This window comes from Haemaphysalis longicornis, unplaced genomic scaffold (assembly GCF_048455015.1).
Source record: "Haemaphysalis longicornis isolate Haplotype H1 unplaced genomic scaffold, Haemaphysalis longicornis Haplotype H1 scaffold_12, whole genome shotgun sequence".
Lineage (NCBI taxonomy): Eukaryota > Metazoa > Arthropoda > Arachnida > Ixodida > Ixodidae > Haemaphysalis > Haemaphysalis longicornis.
This window is the reverse complement of record NW_027526225.1, coordinates 90,979,412-90,997,538: the sequence shown is the minus strand read 5'-3', so window position 1 is coordinate 90,997,538 and position 18,127 is coordinate 90,979,412. Positions and strand designations below refer to the sequence as shown.

Genomic DNA, 18,127 nt, shown 5'->3' with positions numbered 1-18,127 from the left:
AAAAAGCTGGATTGTACACGAGGCCAGGATGTGCGTGTTCGGTTTGCACTGGCCGTGATGTGGTCAGGCAACAATGATGCCAGGTTACTACGTAACCTGTTTCACAGAAGCATCCTTTGTCTTTAGCTAATTTCAGTCTATCTGCAGGCGATTTTAAGCGCTCTCACAGAAAACAAAACGCACCTCAATGAAGCCGCTATCCCATGTTTTTTTCCCTTCTTTAAAGGGGCCATGCAGACAAAATACAAGTTTGTTTTATTCGAAAGATTTCGCATTTTATTGTGCCCTCAACACTTGTTCGGAAGCAAACAATGCTTTATTCGCTGAGAAATTAATCAATTTAAGTTACAGTTTTGATTCTCCCACCTAATCGTGTGTTTTCGCGACGTCTGCAATGACATCACAAGAACCGCTCTCCTGCCTATTGCCGAGCCTCGTTTATTGTTAGTCAACCGAGATGGCGCCACCATGCCGTGAAGGGCTGTTTTCTGCCTTTGCTTTGTTTTTGACCGTATTTGTACCTGGCTTGTTTTTGTTATGGTAGAAAATATTCGTTTCGTGAAACATGGCGTTCGCTCGACAAATATGGTCGCGTAAGACACAGTCGCTTACGCCGATTGGCCAGTGTCCTTTGAGACAACCCCAGTGGGTTCGATTCCCGGCCACGGCGGCCGCTTTTCTGATGGAGGCTTAAAGCAAAAACACCTGTGTGTTCGAGAGTTCAGTGCACGTTGAAGATCCCCAGGTGGTCAAAATTAATCCGGAGCCCTCCACTACGGCGGGCCTCATCGCCTGCATTGCGTCGGCGCGTTAAACCCTACTATCAGTCGAGACAACCCCAAAGTGCCACAGTGTTGTGCAGCTAAAACAGTACTACGTTTACGTGTACTTTTGTAACTTGCACTATTTACCCCACCATTCTTACTGCTGTGAAAATAATGTGCCGTACATTTAAGTGCAAATAGCTCGTTCGGCAAACTTATAAGGCGTGCCTAATTTGCGTTTGCTTTTCCCGGCCTCAGCCTATCACACAGCTGTGCATATATGACATCATAGGTTCTGTTGCAGGAAATGAGCTAGTGGGTTGCATGGCGATTCCCGTTTTTCCTAGTGACATAGCCTATTTGAGCGAAGTGTGCGTAAAAGGGGTGTCAGTATGATTCTAATGAGGCAATCTCTTGAATGAATTAAACTTATGTTTTGTGTGCGTGCCCCTTTAAGGGCACAGGGTAAGGAGAAATTTTGAAAAAATGACTTTTTGTTTTTCTTCGCAATTAGGGAAGCTCAATTCCTTGTGCACATTTTACATATTCACACTTGCCTTAAAAAGTCTTATTTCTCACTAAAAATCAGTTTTCCCGTAAGCAAGTAGTAAGTGCCAACATCCTCTTAAGAATGTTCTCAGGGTTTATTGTCATTTTTTTCTTCAAAAAACCTCCAGTTTCAGATCAAAATGCTTTTCTGGAACCAGCTGTATTAAGAAATTGCTTAGCCACTATTGCATAGCTCATTTTTCAGCGAGGGCAATCCAAAGACCCTGTTGCACGTTTTTCCCACATTTGCCCTTCCAAGCTGCGCACAAAAAAACATCTTTTTGGGCTTTACACTCTAATGATTGCAACAGTAGATGCTGTTCTTTTATTAAATGATGAAGCAACGCATGAGTCAGCATTTTGAAATCATTCAGACCAAAACCTGGGCGGAACACCACCATCAAGTGGCTCAAAGAGGTTGACCACAAGCAAAATACCTTGTGAACAGATCTGTATGATGGTGCACAAATAGTCGAGGAAGGACATACGACCGGGTGAAAAGCAAAAAAAATGACTTTGACAGTGATTATGAAGCTGGTGCTTTTTAAATAAATGGCTCCAGTGGTGTTTTTGGCAAAAAAGTATTGTTTTTCACCTCTTTTTTTACTTTAAACTCAATTATCTCAAAACAATGTTTTTTTTCCTACATAGGTACCATTATTTCCTATATCTTCCAAGACAACGAGCTGATTTTTTTTCCCTGTCATCTACATAACTTGTCACACCTGCTGTACTAGAATTGAAAATATGCACGTGACAGTTTTTTTGGTACACAACTTTTAATACTAAAATAATGCCAAAATTTAGGTACTAACGGACAAAAAATTATAAAAAACTGAACTTTTTAAGAATTTTCATAACTCTAGTACAGTTAAAAGAGCACAAAATTTGAAAGAAAATGATATATATACGTTATGCAGATACCTATATTAGATGCAGAGAAAAATGTACCTCAAAATGGCCAAAAATGCATGGGAAGTATAGGGCTTACCCTGTGCCCTTAAAGGGACCCAGAAAAGCTTTGTGAAGGTGGCAATCAAATGCATTCAGGTGGTAGAACACATAACGGGGGATTTTTGAGCCAAGTGTGAGCCCCATACGTTGTACGGATAATTTGTAAACAATTTTTGAAGATCGCTTTTCTTAGCCGATGAGCGCGCCGCCGCAGCGAGCCGATAGCGGCTGACGCAAGGCCGACCGCGGCTGACGCAACGGCGAGGCACCCCCCTTATTCGGCCGATCGTCGGTCACCGGCAACGTCACTGCCATTGGCTTCCGGTTGCTCTTCCTCCTTCCTGCACGATCCCGAGGCAAAGGCGGGTCTGCAGCGATTGACGCGTGCCTAGGCGCAGGAATGTCATAGAGATAATATGAGGAATGTAGCTAGCGGAGAACGGAAGTCGAGCGTCGCGATGTCACATGGCTATTCACAGTGTTTCCAGCTGATTTGAAAGAAGCAGAGAGGGAGGAGAAATCGATCGGCAAGTGGGGAGAGGTGCAATTAATTGCTTCTGGCGGAGCTAATACTGAATGTAGATCAATAATTCCAACGGCATTGCATCACTATATTGGTACTACGCGACAATGAAGGTCTTTTGTAACTTTCACAAAAGGCTTTCCTGGGTCCCTTTAAGGTGCCCAACCAGGGTCCCTGTGCACTTCTGGCATTCCTTTTCTTGTCTACGTTCCCATGGTTGTTTCGGCAGCCCCGTCTTGTGGGAAAGCAACCTGTGGTTTCTGCTTGCACACCACAATGCAGCACCAGTCCTGTTCTTTCGCCCGCCCTGGGAAAGACTCCCTTTGCTGTTCGCACTGTGTGTATTCACGTGGAAGTTTTATTGTTGATTGGTAGTGAAATGCAGGTAGCACTCTCTTGTGGTGGATGGTAATGGAAGCTCGATGCCAAAGCCACTAATGTTTTTAGTTGGCGCTATTTCTTTGTGGAGTCTTCTGACACGCTGGGCTTGGGACATCAGTACCAGGCGTTTCAGTTCTTCACTATTGGTTACCGGTTTGTACTTTCGGATCTGGCTGGATGCTCGCAAACCCATACGCTGCTGCCTGGTTTAGTCGAACCGGGACTGGGTTGGTTGATTGAATAAAATTTTATTGTGCGAGCGTTAGATGCTGATGTGGGTTTGGAGGAAGGTCCAGAACTGGAACCAAATGAGGACGTCTGAACTTGAACCAGAATTTTTTCTGTTCGACACCCCGGTTGTAGGCGAACACTGTGTCCTGTGTATGCGTCTTTAATTTTTTTGTGATCTGCTGAAATGAACCGGCAACCTGCCCAAACGCATACATTAGTGCAATTTTTCACATGTGCGAGTTTTCTAGTATAATGAAAGTTGGTAGGATTATATGCCACTGGTTGTTAAAGAAGGAATTGGAAAACCTATTACCTGTTAAAAAAAATTCGGCTGATAATTTCAGTGTGGTTTCTTCTAAATCATGTGACTTAGAGCAAAGGTTGCAGCGGTTTCTGGAGCATTACTCCACCAATATATTGAAAAGAAAAGAAATAGAGCACATTAAACTGTTGAACTGTCGACAACTTCGGAATGAGCGATCAATTTTATGAGTACCTTGTCAATCGAAGGTGCAATGAAAATTTGGTTGAGTTGGTATTGATACATTATTAAAAAGGTGTGAAAAAATGACGCCTAGCAACTGTGTGTGTCAATATGTTTGGGTTATCTGGGTCTGTCACACGATATATTTTCATTTCTTAATGAAGTTCCCAGTTGCTAGTAGTGCGTCGTCCTGTGTACTCTCTTTCTGCAGCGCCGTCTTTTTCGTCCTGAATCGGACGTAGTATTAGTCATCTTAACATACACGTGGAAGAATGAGGCACAGCTGTCTTCTTTTCTATACTTTAACACAAGGAACCTGTGTACTTGTAGTCAGGGGGGGAGCACGAAAAGTGCCGCAGCTTTCACTATGAATTAACTATTCAAAAAAGTGTACCGCGAGTTGAGAATTCCAGCACAAAAGAGCCAGTGCTATTAGGGCAGTTACGGCAGCCGTGAGTGCATGCTAATGATTGCGTCATGCGGCCCCGAGCGCGAGCTCGCGTGCGGCGGCAGGTGAAGTGAGCGCCTTTGTGCTACGCAGGCAACGACTACATCTGGGGCCAGGGCTGCCTAGGACAGCGCTGCCAGGGTGAGTGCCGAGCCGCACGTGCTCCTTGTAGCTAGGGGGGCTCGCACGGGCTGGGCGTCCTTGCCCTCGCCCGCCGCCTCGCCGGGGGAAGGGGGCCTAGCAACTGCGACGTCGCGCCGCCGGTTGGTCGCCGGTCACCTGACCGCGCCGGCGGCTCCAGCTGCCCGACGCTGGCGCCGCCGCCGCCGTCGCCGCCGTCCCTATAGGCGGCGTAAAAATCGACGCCCCACGTGACCAACCTAAAGCGCTGTTTTCGACCATCAAGCCCACCAGACGGCGCAGGCAAAATGTTACTTTTGGTATAGAATACAAAACATTCATTCCGTGACTCAAAGAGCCCACACAGTTCGCTTACAATGTGTTATTTAAAAATACTATTAACAAGTTCCGCATCAAACATCCCTTGAGCAAAAATGTACGCAACTTTTTACGAACAGCCGACTGGTGCACCACCTCGTTTCTGAATTCGCAACCACAAAGCCGCCAATTCAAATTGAAACCGCTGCAACGGCCGACCGTTTCAATGTGCGCGGAGCACCGGTTTCGTGACTGTTATTGGTGTTATGTGCTTTTGCGTCCATCAGTTGTTGAGAGGACTGGCAAAACACGGGAATTGAGTGCTTGTGGAATGACAAATGTGGGAAATTCCGCATCGGAAGGCAGCTGTCGAGGCCAGAATATTCGATTCTTCCAACAGAAGGTGAGTGTTATGCACTCCGCTAGAAAGACGGTGCAAAGGAAACCGTTGTCGCCGTCAATACTTCATTTGTGCCCTTCGTTCGAAATCTTAGCGCAAGTGAACGAGTTGTTATGGCAAAAAAAAAAAAAATGTTGTCACGAAAGCGACGTACAATTGCAGCGATCGAAATGAAATGATGTCCTGGCCTCTGTAAACTTGCGGATGTCAATAAACGATTTGTTCTCACTTGCTGCTCACTGTGGTCTGTGCCAGTCGAGGCCATCTGGTCACCTGGCGTAACATCACCAACATCACTTCACTAGCGCGGCGCAAGTAAACACGCGACCAGCGTGCCAGCCAGGAGCCAGCAGGAGCAGCCACGGCCGGACTCGACGCCCCTTTCGCGCGCGGGAGGAGGAGAGTCGAGTCTGGCCGTGGAGCAGCGAGCCGGCGGCCGCCGTGCGAGGGCAGCCATGTTATTAAGGAGCTCAAGCGGCCTGTGCAAAAAGCATCCGCCATGTTTACAAAGCCGTGTTTACAGCGCCATCAAGCGGGCGTACTGGGTAGTTCACGACGCCGCCACTACGCTTTTTCTGGCACTACAGGCAAAGCTAGACCTTTGCTTCTCTAAAATCCTCCCTGTTCTGTGCTTCGCCCCCGAGTTTTTTTCGCCGTGCGCGCGATGGACTGAGCGCCGCAACCCGCCGTTTCTTCTTCTTCCCTTCCCGGTGAACCGCGCTGCTGCAGACTGTGGGACCAGCTTCCACGCGGGCTGCCTGGGTTTCGCCGGCCTGCACCCGTGCCTACCGCCCCGGGACAGCGCCGCTCGGCCCAACGCCTCGACGAGCGCCTGCCAGGCTGCCGCCGCCGTGGTGAGTGGCCCGCCGGCCGCCGCGAGATCGGCGTGCTCGGCTCCAGTCGCCTGCTGCTGCTGCTGCTGTGCGCGCGTAGCATTGTGGGTAGGCACGCACTAGTTTCCAAGGGCATGCTTCTCCCGTGCTCTCCCCACTGCCGAGCGCGTTACCGGGCGCTGGGAATGCGAAGCCAAATTCCGACCCCGGTCGCGAAACCCGGGGTTCGATAAAACGGGCAGCACCGGTGATTGGCGAGACTGCTTCTTCTGTCAGCCCCCGGTTGCCGGCCGCCGAAGCGGCGATTGCCCAAGCCTCGGCGATTGCGGGCCATCGCTGGTGGACATTTTTTTTTGTCTATTTATACTTGCGGCTCATCGATGGTTTTTGAAATGGGCGCAGCTGCTGATCGTGTTCCGAGCCGTTGTGTAACGGCTCTCGCGTGGGACACTCCCGCGTTGACAGATAAACGCTCGAGCACTGCGCGCCTGTCTGCGGGCTACGTGAGCTCGCGAGCGTATGCCTATGGCTGGTTGCGCAACGCTGTTCTTCCCGGCTGTAGTGCGTGCTGCGGCGTGGTAGTCGTGGCGTTTCTTTTTGTCGCCGAGTAAGAAAGGCTCCCATTCCCCTCTGCCGACCTGCCAGTGGCCAAAAGTGGGCATTGGCAATTGCTGCGACGTGATTGCGTTCGCTAATTCCCTAGTTTCATACATTGGCGAGCACGTGCTAGCCCTAACAGGCCGGAATCGGGCTATTTTCAGTGGAGTACCGTGTTCTCGCGTATGTAGCGAACGCTGCTCCGTAGGAATGGAGCGCGTTTTGCCAAGAGGCGTTGCGCTGGTGGGCAGTCTTTGTTTCTTTTTTCCGTCCCTTCAAAGCTTCGTGTTTGAGAATTCTGGCGAAGGTTGTTGCAGTCTCCACTATGGTTTCTGCAGTACTTCTGTCTGCTGACGACCGGTCCGCAGGAGCGGCCGAATTTGTTTTAGCTTACTGAAAGTATGTTCTCATAAAAAAGATCGTCTATATTTTGTTCTTGTCGTACGGTGTTGGATGTTTTAGGTCGACTGCTCTCGTGACTGTGCCTATCAGAGCCGAATATGGCAAATGTACGCCAATTAAACAACTAATTGAACATTTAACGATGTGACGCAAATCGTAATAATCGCGTAACGTTCGCGTAATCGTCCGGCCAGTTCTTTAAACCAGCATTTACGATGTGTGGTGTCCGTATTAATCGGGCCGTCAAGTTCGTGCACGGGTCTTCTCTGTTGCCGTTTCTTTCCATGGTCACCGCCGTGATCGTTTTCGATGGCCCTTAGCTTCAGTGTCGAACTCGGCAGAGTACTGATTCTCACATCGGCGTACCCGCGTGATGCATGTTATGTGGATATTGAGTACCCACTTTCAGTTGCCTCCAGTGGTTCTCCTTCCCCTGAAAAACTTCTGAGCCTTGCGTGTCTTCTTATAATGCTAGTTCAATTAATGCGGTGGTCATAGACAGTAATGTGGTTGTGAACAGAAGTGTCGCCTTTATTGCACCTTCCATGAAACTTATCCGCCCATGCACTTTAGGTGCCGCATGGTGCGAGGACTTCTTGAGCGGGGCATGATTTCTTTCGTAATTTGCATTTTCGAAACAACCGGTGAGCTTGGGTTTTGGCTAGAAATATTTTTGGGAATGCTTCGAGCCCTTTGCAGCTGAATGACTGTGGGGGGGCGACTTTAAGAAGAAACGCTGTCATTTTTATATTCGTCTCTGCGGTTTAATGCGCTCTTCATTCTTCAACACTCGTCTGACCCCATTAGTCATCTTATCCCGGCAGAGCCTGTCAGAAGACGAGGTTCGCGTGGCCTTTGCGAGAAGCAGAAAGGCAAAAGAAAAAAAAATTCCGAGGTCAACGACAATGCTGCGGCAGATATGTCTAGCGCGCACGCATAGGGACAATCGGGATTGCGTCAGAATTTTTCAGTTGCCACATAATTCCGGCTGAATTAATTCGTTATGTACTCCCAGCGACAGACAAAACAGTATGGGGGGACAGAAACGAAGGCCGATGTGAGTGTAGTGTCAGCAAGCGTTTCACATTTTCGGTGATCCATCATTTTTGTGCACCTAGAACACATCTGGTTGGTGTCGCCTGCATTACGTGTGCTGGAAGGCATAGCATTGCTTAAAGCTGATTATGCTGTCGTCTGGCGAGGTGAGGAAAATGAAAATGTGAGCTTCGGGGCCGCTGTTAGGCTTAGAAAGTTGCTTTCTCTTCCGTGGCTGCTGCTTGTCTGCATACGCCAGGGCTGTTAGTCCAGCATCAATTGTGGCCGAAAGCATTGCATTTTCTTCTCTTTTTTCATACTTTAATAGACTCCTGCTTCCTTAGCAAAGGCTTGTCGTTGTTATGGGGAAAATTTAACAAATCTGTTTGCAGCTTGTACCGGTGTGGCACATCTAACTTATGCACTCTTTGTGAGGGTGTGCGTTGCATATATTTTGTTTTATTTGTTAATGGAGAATGCATGCTGTGTGTTCCTGTCATTTGATAGTTTTTTTGACACCTAAAAAATGTGCAAGGCATGGGTAAATGTGCATCTTGCTTTCGATGTCACAAGAAAAAAATATGGCGTTCTGTCAAGTGTGGCTTGCGACGTAAAAGGTCACGTGAGAGATTGATCTGCTGGCTGTGCACGAACAACCCTCATCATTGTTGCCTGCTACTTCCTGGTCACGGTTTTTAGGATAGTTTTGGTACATGCTCAGAGGTTTGCCGCTTGTCTACATAAGCTGTCGCATGCCTGATCACTTAGTGATTGCCCGTGTCCGAATCTGTCCATGTCTGCATGTCCGCTTATGTGTTTGCGTTGGTGCTGTTTTTATTTATGTATTATTGCTTTTGCAGTGTTTCTACTCACGAGAAACGGTGCACGCTTTTGCTTCCCGTGTTAAAATTCTTTCAGGGGTTAAAATTCGGTGGCTATGTATGACCCAGATAGTTTCTTTCTTTTTGTTGCAGGATAATTGGCATCATTCTCTTTATTCCGAAAATTTCTATTGTTCCTTTTAGTTTAGTGCACACGTACTGCACCTAGGTGGTATGATTGGGACAATAGTGTACAGGCACATGAGGTTTGATATTTGAGTGACCTACTCAGTGAGATGCATTGTTGTTCGGTTGAAGTATCGCCCTATTCTGTGGTGAAGTGGGTTTCAATTGAGGCTGATTTTTGTGTGCCTCTACATTTTATTCACATTAGTCCGTATCAAAATCAGCCTTTTCAAGTTGTTGCTCCTGCATTGAATCGGAGGTTGGCCTTCTGGGTAGTTCCTTGCGTATTATATTTCCCCAAGAGCCTGGCTGTGGCAGTAGGGCCTGACGTGGTGGCCTTCTTTTCTCCCCCAACTGTGGTCGCAGCCCCTGGGCGAGTGGAGCAGTGAGAACGTGCTGGAGTGGCTGGCTGCAGTGAACATGCTGTCGTGTGCGGGCGACCTGCTGCGCGACCTGAAAGGGTCCGACCTGGCCGGTCTGGACCGGGACCGGCTACGCGGCCTGGGACTCAAGGAAGAGGCTGCCCAGGAGGCCCTGCTGCGCTGCCTGGCCGAGCTGTGCAGGCCCGCGGCCGCTGCTGCCACCACCCCCACCGTCCCTGCGGGGGTCCACCATCAGGTGCGTTTCCCCCCCGCCAAGTTTTGGGGGGTGGGTGTGATTCTTTGCTGGTTGGACGTTTGCAGCTACGGTACTTGTACAAACTCTTCCCAGCTGCTTCATAACACTCCAGACCGGTTATTGAGCTTTAAAAAATGCAGTTTTGGGTTTCTTCTTTGGTGTCCGGTTTCCTCGGGTGTCGTACAGAAAGGGGCCAATCATAGCAGCAACCTCAGCGAGCCTAGGTACAGCTGAACAAACGACTTTTGGCAGACCTGATCGAAATGGCCACGGTCAGTCTAGTTTGCCACACACCCCTGGGGGATGCTGATTCTGCATTACACGTGCTGGGCAGGACAACTCATTTGTCTCGTCTTGTGAGCAAAACGAAGGATTTAGAGACATTTGAGAGAGAGCTGTAGCAGCTGAGGGACACATGGGTGCAGCTCTGAGCCATGGATATGTTCGGTTTGCGCTTTGCATTCTTCACAGCATTGCTATTTGCATGAGTGGTCAACGTGCTGCACCTATAACATTCATTTCGAAGGTGTCGGAACAGTTCAGGAGCCATGTATTGCGTCTTAAAGATCCGCAAGTGTTGTTCAAACGCAAGAGAACAACCCATGTGCGAGGTTGAGAGTAGCCTGACCCGGGGCGTTGTTCGGCGAGTGACGTGCGTGTGTGCATTGTTGCAGGGGGGCGACCATGAACTGGAGTGCGGGAGCTTCCCGCCAGGGCTGGAGCAGTGCGATAGTTGCCGGCACCTGCTGCGGGGGCTGGCCCACCAGGGGCTGCTGTGCCGCCAGTGCGGCCTGGTCTGCCACCGAGCGTGCGCCGCCACCCGGGGGCTGCCCGCCTGCCGGCCCTCGGCCGCCAGCCGGCCACCACCGCGGCAGGCGCTGCTCTCGCTGTCCACCCTGTGGCGCGACCTGTCGGTGGACCACGGCGACGTGCCCCCGTTCCTGGCACGCTGCCTGCGCGAGGTGGAAGCCCTCTGCGGGCGGACGCCCGCCGGCACGGACCTGTACGCAGCCTACGCCCAGGCGGTCTCCACCTCCGACCGGGTGCACGAACTCGCCCTCCGGCTGGCCCAGGACCCGAGGGCTGATCTGCCGGGCTTCGACCTGGCCTGCTGGCTCGGTGCCCTCAAGAAGTACCTGCGCGAGCTCGCCAGCCCCCTGGTGCCCGTGCACTTCTACGAGCGCTTCCTCGAGGCTGCCAGTGAGTGCGGGGCGGCTTTACGGGCAAGGGCAAGCTACGGCTGCTTTACTCGCGCCGTCCGTTGAAAAGGCGCAAAAGTGAGCACGACTGCTGCGTTCGTGCACATACCTGTCCCCTGTGAAGGGTCGAAGTGCAGCACCAGACGAGGGATGGAAACACAGACGACACACAGAGCGCTAGTGTGTACCCCTCTCTTGTGTAAGGAGCAGCCGGAGAAAGGCAGTATCCACCTGGTTATGACGTTTTTTTATGCGAGAAGGGGGGTCACTATCCCAGAAGGCCACTCATCCCCGCTGTCTACAAAGTAGGATTGCACTCCCCCCAACTCTATTTGTTGCTTCATATAGGCAGTTGTGATGACAGTGCACCGGGGCTTTCTGCAAGCATACGAGGAATTGCATTGTTGGAACAGCCGTGGACTAGGGGTATGGCTTACCCCATTTGCTGTGCGTCGTTTGTGGCGGCTGCCACAGAACCTTGGGACCCCGCAGCAGCAGCCAGCTCACACTGGCTTGCAGACTCCACATTTGGTAGTCACACTGGAAATGGCAATAACGAATTTGGCACCCACAGGTGTGCTTGTCGGCAGCTACTGCGTGTGATCTCTGCCGACTGGCTGCGATAACTGCTGCCGTGTCCACAGCTGGCAGCAAATGCGCAAGCAGGTACTACTAGTCTGTGGCTGTTCCCTACACCATAACGGAGTATGACAAAAGTTGTTCATTCAGCTTTGTATGTGTGCGTACATACTTAACCTCGTCTTCTAAAACTAGGCGCAGGTTTTGGAGTAACAGGCCATAGTTCTCAAATAGCTAGCCCTTGCACTAGTGTAGTGAAAGAGAGAAGACCCTAGCTTAAATTGCAAAGCAGCCACTGAATTCCTTTCAACGAGCTTGAGATGCAGAACTTGAAAAATTAGCGAGAAAGGGTGATGGGTATTGCAGGTTACATGCCCGTTTTTTAACACCGTCTTTGATGTCACTGCTTCCAAGCATGCCTGCGTGTTTGGAAGGTAGTCCAAAAGGAAGCTAACGCCTTGCAGGCAGTCTGTGCATGCGCTCCCCAGAACCCTTGGCTGCTCTTTGTTATGATGCTTGACGCTTGGTTCTTATTCATTGGGTGTGAGGTGAGGCTTGGCTAAGTGTAGATACTTTTGCAACCTTCTGCAGTTTTACAGCCTTGGGAATCACCTCAGTTGGTCGACTCAAAGTTGCCTCACAGAAAGTGCGGTTTTCCGAGTTTGCATGCAATACAAAAATGAAAGGGCACTGCTGAACAAAGGAATCAAAGAGCATTGTTGTCGGAGGAATGCCTTGCACAATTGGCTGGATGGGCTATATACATCAGAGTGCCTGCTTGGAAGATGTTCACAATGCTAAGCTTAATATCACTGAGGGTTGCAATAAATAAAGAATGCACAAAGGCAGGTCAGGAGGTTTAGCAAGTGTCTTGTACTACTTCTGTTGTTGCATATTGGTGATTCACCTTGAACACAGAACAGCGCTGCAAGGAACTGGGCCACTAAGCCCTGCAGGTACTTTTCACAAACTGTCAGGCATTTGGGGCATCCCTTTGGGTCCTATCATTGCTCCACCGTTCCCTATTTGTGATGTTTTCTGATGGAGGCGAGAAGCAAAAATGCCCGTGTGTTCAAGGTTTCGTCACACTTTAGAGATCCCCAGGTGGTCAAAATTAATTCGGAGTCCTCCACTATGGAGCGCCACATCGCCTGTGTAGTGTCTGCACATTAAACCCTATAAAATAGGCAATCAATCAACCCTATTTGTGATGTGTTCTAAGGAGCTGTTTGACCAGTTGAGGAGTGGATGTACTTTCCTTGGTGGCTGAGATGTCCTGCTGCGTGCCGCATTCACAAGTATGGCCCCCCTCCTTCCTGTGTTCTCCGCAGAGGCTGGCGACGACGTGGGCCTCGTGCGGCTAGCCGGGCAGCTGCCAACGCCGCACGCGCGGGCGCTGCGAGCCCTGCTGAGCCACCTGTGCCGCGTGTGCCGGCTGGCGCACAGCCGGGGCCGCACGGAGCGCCCCCTGCGGCTGGCCCACAGCCTGGCCTTTGTGGTGCTGCGGCCACCCTGGGAGCAGGCAGTGTCCATGGCACGCAACGCCCGGTGGCACGGCCGCGTCCTGGAGACGCTGCTCCTGCGCGGGGACTGGGGGGAGCCCCTGCCCCCCTTCCAGGACACCACGCCAGGTGAGCGGCTGCTGCTGGGTCTCTACCACTTTATTAAGTGCAGAGCGCTTTAGGGGCTCACCTTGTCGTCGCAGCTCGCTCGCTGGACCCAAGTAGAGCCACACGGCATTCCAACGTAGCCGTGTAACCCAGAGGCTTCAAAAGCCAAGCAGTTTATATAGCCATAAGCGTTCAAAACTCGTGAACCGCTGGCTCTTGTCATACATTTCCCTGTTGTGTAGCGCAAAGAAAACTGCAGGTACATTTGAGACGAAATATACGTAATTAACCGGCAGCGCCCGCATTCATTTAGTTAGGAACGCTCGTTGGGTTGGTTTTTACGAGAGTAAGTGAAAAAAAGTGGCAGTGCAACGCCGGCACGTGCAGGAGGAAAAGCAAGCGCAAAAAGAACAGAACTCCCGCTGGTGCAGTTTCAGGAAGGGGGTGCGCGAGCACTGCGAAGGCGGGAAATTTGAATTGCATGGGGTGGTAGCAGTGAGCAGATAACAGCACTACAGCCCATTGTGGCGAATCACTACTCTGCACTTCCGGCAGCTTTCACGTTGAGTGGAACGGCTTTAATTTCATTTCTTATGGTTACGCTCACAAGCGCGAGAGTTGGTGACAGTTGACACCAACTGTCTGACACTCAACGTGGTTTCCCCCCCTTGGCGTGCAGCCTTGCCCCCTCGGCGGCCTTCGCGGTCAAGCCAGCCACCTGTGGACCGCAGCCTGCTGGAGGCCGAGTGGTACTGGGGCGACATCTCACGGTGAGTGCTTTCTTCTGCTGCTGCTGCTGCCACCGCCCTTTACTTGGCTGGCTATCTTGCAGTACAGCTTGCCCAGATTGGGACCCGAGCTAACAAGTGGCCTTATGTTCAGACATCTCCCACTTTTGTGGTTTTAAGCGTCCAGCTTTATCGAGGGAAAAAACGAAAGGGAAGGGTAGATTGCAGTCATTCTGTCACTAAACACCGAGGAGTCGCAAATTTTGTTGGAAGTGGTGCTTATGGGCCTGTAATTCTAGACAAGTAGAGTTTCCCACGTCATCTAAAACACAGCACTTATCATTTTTGTTGTGTAGACGAAAGAAATTTTTTGATATTGACCATGTCCAGGTCCTAAATCTTTTCCAAGTGCCTTTGTGGGTTGTAAGAATGGCTGGACGTGTTGTACGGTGCATTAGCGATTGCACTATGGGCCAGCAGAGTAGTTTCTTGCAACACCATCTGCTGGCTTGCTTGTAGCAGTAAGGCATGGCGCTCCTAACTTACTCGCACTCTCCAGGAAGCTTTGCATGATGAACTGGGGTGATAAGCATGACTGTCAAGCTTTGAGGTAGGTGGACTAAGATAAATGCAAGCTTGTGCTCAGCTGTAGGTTTTAGTGGCTCTCTCTCAGGTCGTCAGTCATTTGTGGTTTCTACCCACAATACGATGCTGATGGTTCCTCTGTCTAGAGCCAGTCTGTGTTTTTCCACTTGCCTTCTGCCCCGCTTGTTTGTACTGGCACATTTTAGGTTCAGGCAGTGACTCCTTACCCCTGCTGCGTTTCAACTTCTCTCGCCATAGATGCCTACTAATATATACTAGACAGAAATCTGGCGCCACTGTTTATGGTAGCCACGCTTCAGCGAGCATTTTGTCATGTACTTGGCAGGCACGTTCTACTTGTCCTTGGCATGGCTCACGAACATGCTGAAAATGCCTCTGGATGCGAAAAAGCGACAACATTACTGTAGAAGATCATTCAAATTCATTTTGTTGTTATAAAATTGAAGCCCCAAAAAAATTTATGTCAGTGATTATTTAGAAGCTTCAGGCACGATGAACAAGAAAAAAGTGTTATCCTTTTTTGTTGATTTTGTCTTCGAGACAAAAAATCGTATGGCTCGCTAAGCCAAGTTGGCGAGGAACATCGCTAGCTGCAGTGGCGCCACCCACTGCAGCCCGTGATAGCGCCAGATTTCCCTCTAGTATATATTAGTATGAAATTCTACGAGAGCCACCTCAAGAGCCATCACTAGATAGCAAATCACCTTTGGTGCCGCAGTCTGTGTAAGCTGTTGCACGCCTTGACTGAGCCTCGTGAAGCTGCCATTGTAAAACAAGGCATTGTCCTTTGGCTGCCCCTTCTAAAAGATTGGTAGTGTGTTGTTGTTGGCTGTTTGTGGAAGCTTGTAGTGTGGTAGGGGATTGACACCTTCGACCATTGCCCCCTCACACAGGGAGGAGTGCTCGGAGAAGCTGAAAGATGCGGCAGACGGCACGTTCCTGGTGCGCGACGCCCTGGACCGGGGCTCGGGCGACTACACGCTAACCCTGCGCGTGGGCGGCAGCAACAAGTTGATCAAGATCTACCAGCGGGCGGGCAAGTTCGGCTTCTCGGAGCCGCTCACCTTCGGCTCGGTGCCGGAGCTGATCAGCCACTACCGGCGCGAGTCGCTGGAGCACTACAACAACTTCCTCAACGTGCGGCTGCTGTACCCGGTGTCCAAGTTCCACCAGCCGGACGACGAGGAGCCCCGCGACGAGTGGGCCAGCGTCGAGCGGGTGGGCCAGCGGCTGATGGAGGCCAACCGGGAGTACCTGGCACGCAGCCGCCAGTTCGACCAGTTCCACGACCAGTTCAACCGGCTGAGCCAGGAGCTGCAGCTCAAGGGCCAGGCGCTGCAGTCGTTCGACGAGTCGGCCGCCATGTTCGAGGAGCAGGCGGAGCTGCTGCGGCACTACTGCTCCTCCGCTGGCGGCTGCGGCATGACGGAGCAGGAGCAGCGGGCGCTGGAGGAGAACGCGGCGCTGCTCCAGCGGCGGCTGGCACAACTGCGCGAGGCCCAGGGGCGGCTGGCCGACGAGGTGCGCGCTGCCCAGGCCTACTACAAGCAGCTCGAGCGCGAGATCAACGGCCTCAAGCTCGAGGTGGCCCAGGCTGCCAAGCAGCGTGAGAAGTGCCAGGCCTGGCTGCAGGCGCGCGGGGTGCCCAAGGACCGCATCAACAAGCTGCTCCAGGACTCCTCGGGGCAGCCCGAGGCACAGGGGCACCCGCACGCGCAGCCGCCGTTGCAGCCGCAGCCGCAGACCCCCGCAGCAGCCCCCACGCCCCACAGGTGCGCCCCCCTCCCTTTTGGTCTCTCTTTTGAGGGCAGAGCACTTTGGGGCCGTCGTAGCTCGCGCGCTGGACCCAAGTAGAGCCACATGGCATTCCGTTGTGGCGGCGTAACCCAGAGGCTTCAAAAGCGAAGCAGTTCATGTAGTCATAAGCATTCGAAACTCGTGAACGGCTGACGCTCATCGTGCATCTCCCCGCTGTTTAGCGCTAAGAGAACTGCAGGTACATTTGAGGCAAGATATACTTAACCAACCGGCAGCACCCGCGTTCATTTAGTTAGGAACGCTCGTTGGGTTGGTTTTTACGGTAGTAAGCGAAAAAACGTGGCAGTGCAATGCTCTACATGCAGGAGGAAAAGCAAGCACAAAAAGGACAGAACTCCCGCTGGCGCAGTTTCAGGCAGGGCGCGTGCGAGCACTGCAAAGGCGGGAAACTCGAATTGCATTGGGTGGTAGCAGTTAGCGGATAACGGCGCTAAAGCCCATTATGGCGAATCACTGCTTGCTCTGCACTTCCGGCAGCTTTCATATTGAGTAGAATGGCTTTAATTTTGTCTCACAGGGGTGCCATTGTTGGCATTTGGGGCAGGGCAACGAATTCCTATGGTATGCAACAGCAGTAGGGACAGTACGTGTGCTTGGATGCATACATGGCTGCAGATTAGAGGTCATTGTGCTCTCCCTTGGCTCGAAGTGCGTGCAAAAGGCAGAATTGATTCAGATTTCTTCTTTTAATGGCTGAGCTGTTGTAAGTCGAGCTTTTTCGCAGGTCTGCTGAATGTTGTGTATCGTGCATTGGTAGGAGCAGGTTCCCAGATGCACTGGCGGTATGGCACAAACCAGTTTCCAAACCCACCTATACAGGGCACAGTGGTCTTGCCTCCAGTGGCCTCGCAGAAACTGGTTCCAAGTCTTACCGATAAAGGGCGTGTGGTCTCGCAAGGGTTGGTTCCCCTCCCTCGTGCTAGCCTCCCGTTGCTGACGTTTAGCTGCCGATCCCTTGGTGCGAACCATAGAATTTGTGCGGCGACAGCGGTGCCGTTCTCGGCCTAGCGCCCACTGACGTTCGAGCCAACACGAGAACTACAGCTCCACTGTTTCAGTCAATTTCGCACTGGGGAGAAAGGGGCTCAAGTTTTCCCTTCCTCAACTTTCAGTTCTCAATGCCAGTGTCTTCCCAAGAAGGGACATGGGTCTTAGAATCTTGAAATTTGACCAAAGAATCTATTTTTCGAAATCGCCATTTTCGGACATTAGAGCTATTTTTCTTCCGGTCAGCCAAATATCCAGACCCTGGAATACGTATTTGAGCAATAATATCAATTTATAGCACTGACGACCGCTGAAACCTGCAAAGCTTTGGCGCGAAAATAGCATTTTTTTGACGACTCGCCACTCGGGTTCTACATGCACTATAGAGTCCATCATTGTCTGATACGAAAGTTCGTCTTTTCATTTTCAATTCCCCGCCAGAACCGCTTCGTTTCGTTCATTGGTTGCTAGTAAAACAGAGGTAGAAAGAAGAGTGAACCTGCTGCCCGATTGGCTGGGCGTCGTGGGTTGTCTGCTCGGCACTCTCATCACAGTGCATTGCCTCATGTTCTCATTCATGCGAGGACTGTCAAAAGCCCCGCACGGCGTAAAAATAAAGATGCCAATCGATAAGCGAAAGGAAGAACGACCAGTATTAGAAAGCGCCTGGAATACGCTTTTCTGCGCGTCTGGTGGCAACTTATCGCGAGAACAGAGTCGTGACGGAGGTAGGCTTAGCGCTCCCGTGGGCTCCCAAGACGATAGCGCTCGCAGTATGTAATCAGCCTGACAGTGCACTAAGGTGCGTCTGCCTTTAGATTAGCAGCAAACAGAAATAAAAGAAATGAAGTGGAGGATGCCACTTGCTGATGGCACAAGGGAAGCGCGTATTCATTTTGTTATCAATGATGTCGCGGCGAGCCTGCCTGCATACCG

The 18,127-nt window shown here is 51.1% G+C and overlaps 1 protein-coding gene across 5 annotated transcripts in view; it reads left to right on the top strand.

Moving 5' to 3' along the window:
* Pi3k21b (phosphatidylinositol 3-kinase regulatory subunit alpha) overlaps nt 1–18,127 on the top strand; it is a 42,225-nt gene that overhangs the window by 21,694 nt on the left and 2,404 nt on the right. For 3 of the 5 annotated variants that reach the window (XM_077693769.1, XM_077693768.1, XM_077693767.1), the window contains exons 4-10: nt 4,428–4,475; nt 5,902–6,026; nt 9,413–9,664; nt 10,339–10,864; nt 12,774–13,073; nt 13,732–13,822; nt 15,280–16,158. In XM_077693769.1, coding sequence (XP_077549895.1) covers nt 4,428–4,475; nt 5,902–6,026; nt 9,413–9,664; nt 10,339–10,864; nt 12,774–13,073; nt 13,732–13,822; nt 15,280–16,158 — 2,221 coding nt within the window. The remainder of the gene's footprint in view (nt 1–4,427; nt 4,476–5,901; nt 6,027–9,412; nt 9,665–10,338; nt 10,865–12,773; nt 13,074–13,731; nt 13,823–15,279; nt 16,159–18,127) is intronic. The other 2 variants (XM_077693771.1, XM_077693770.1) reach the window with 1 other exon arrangement.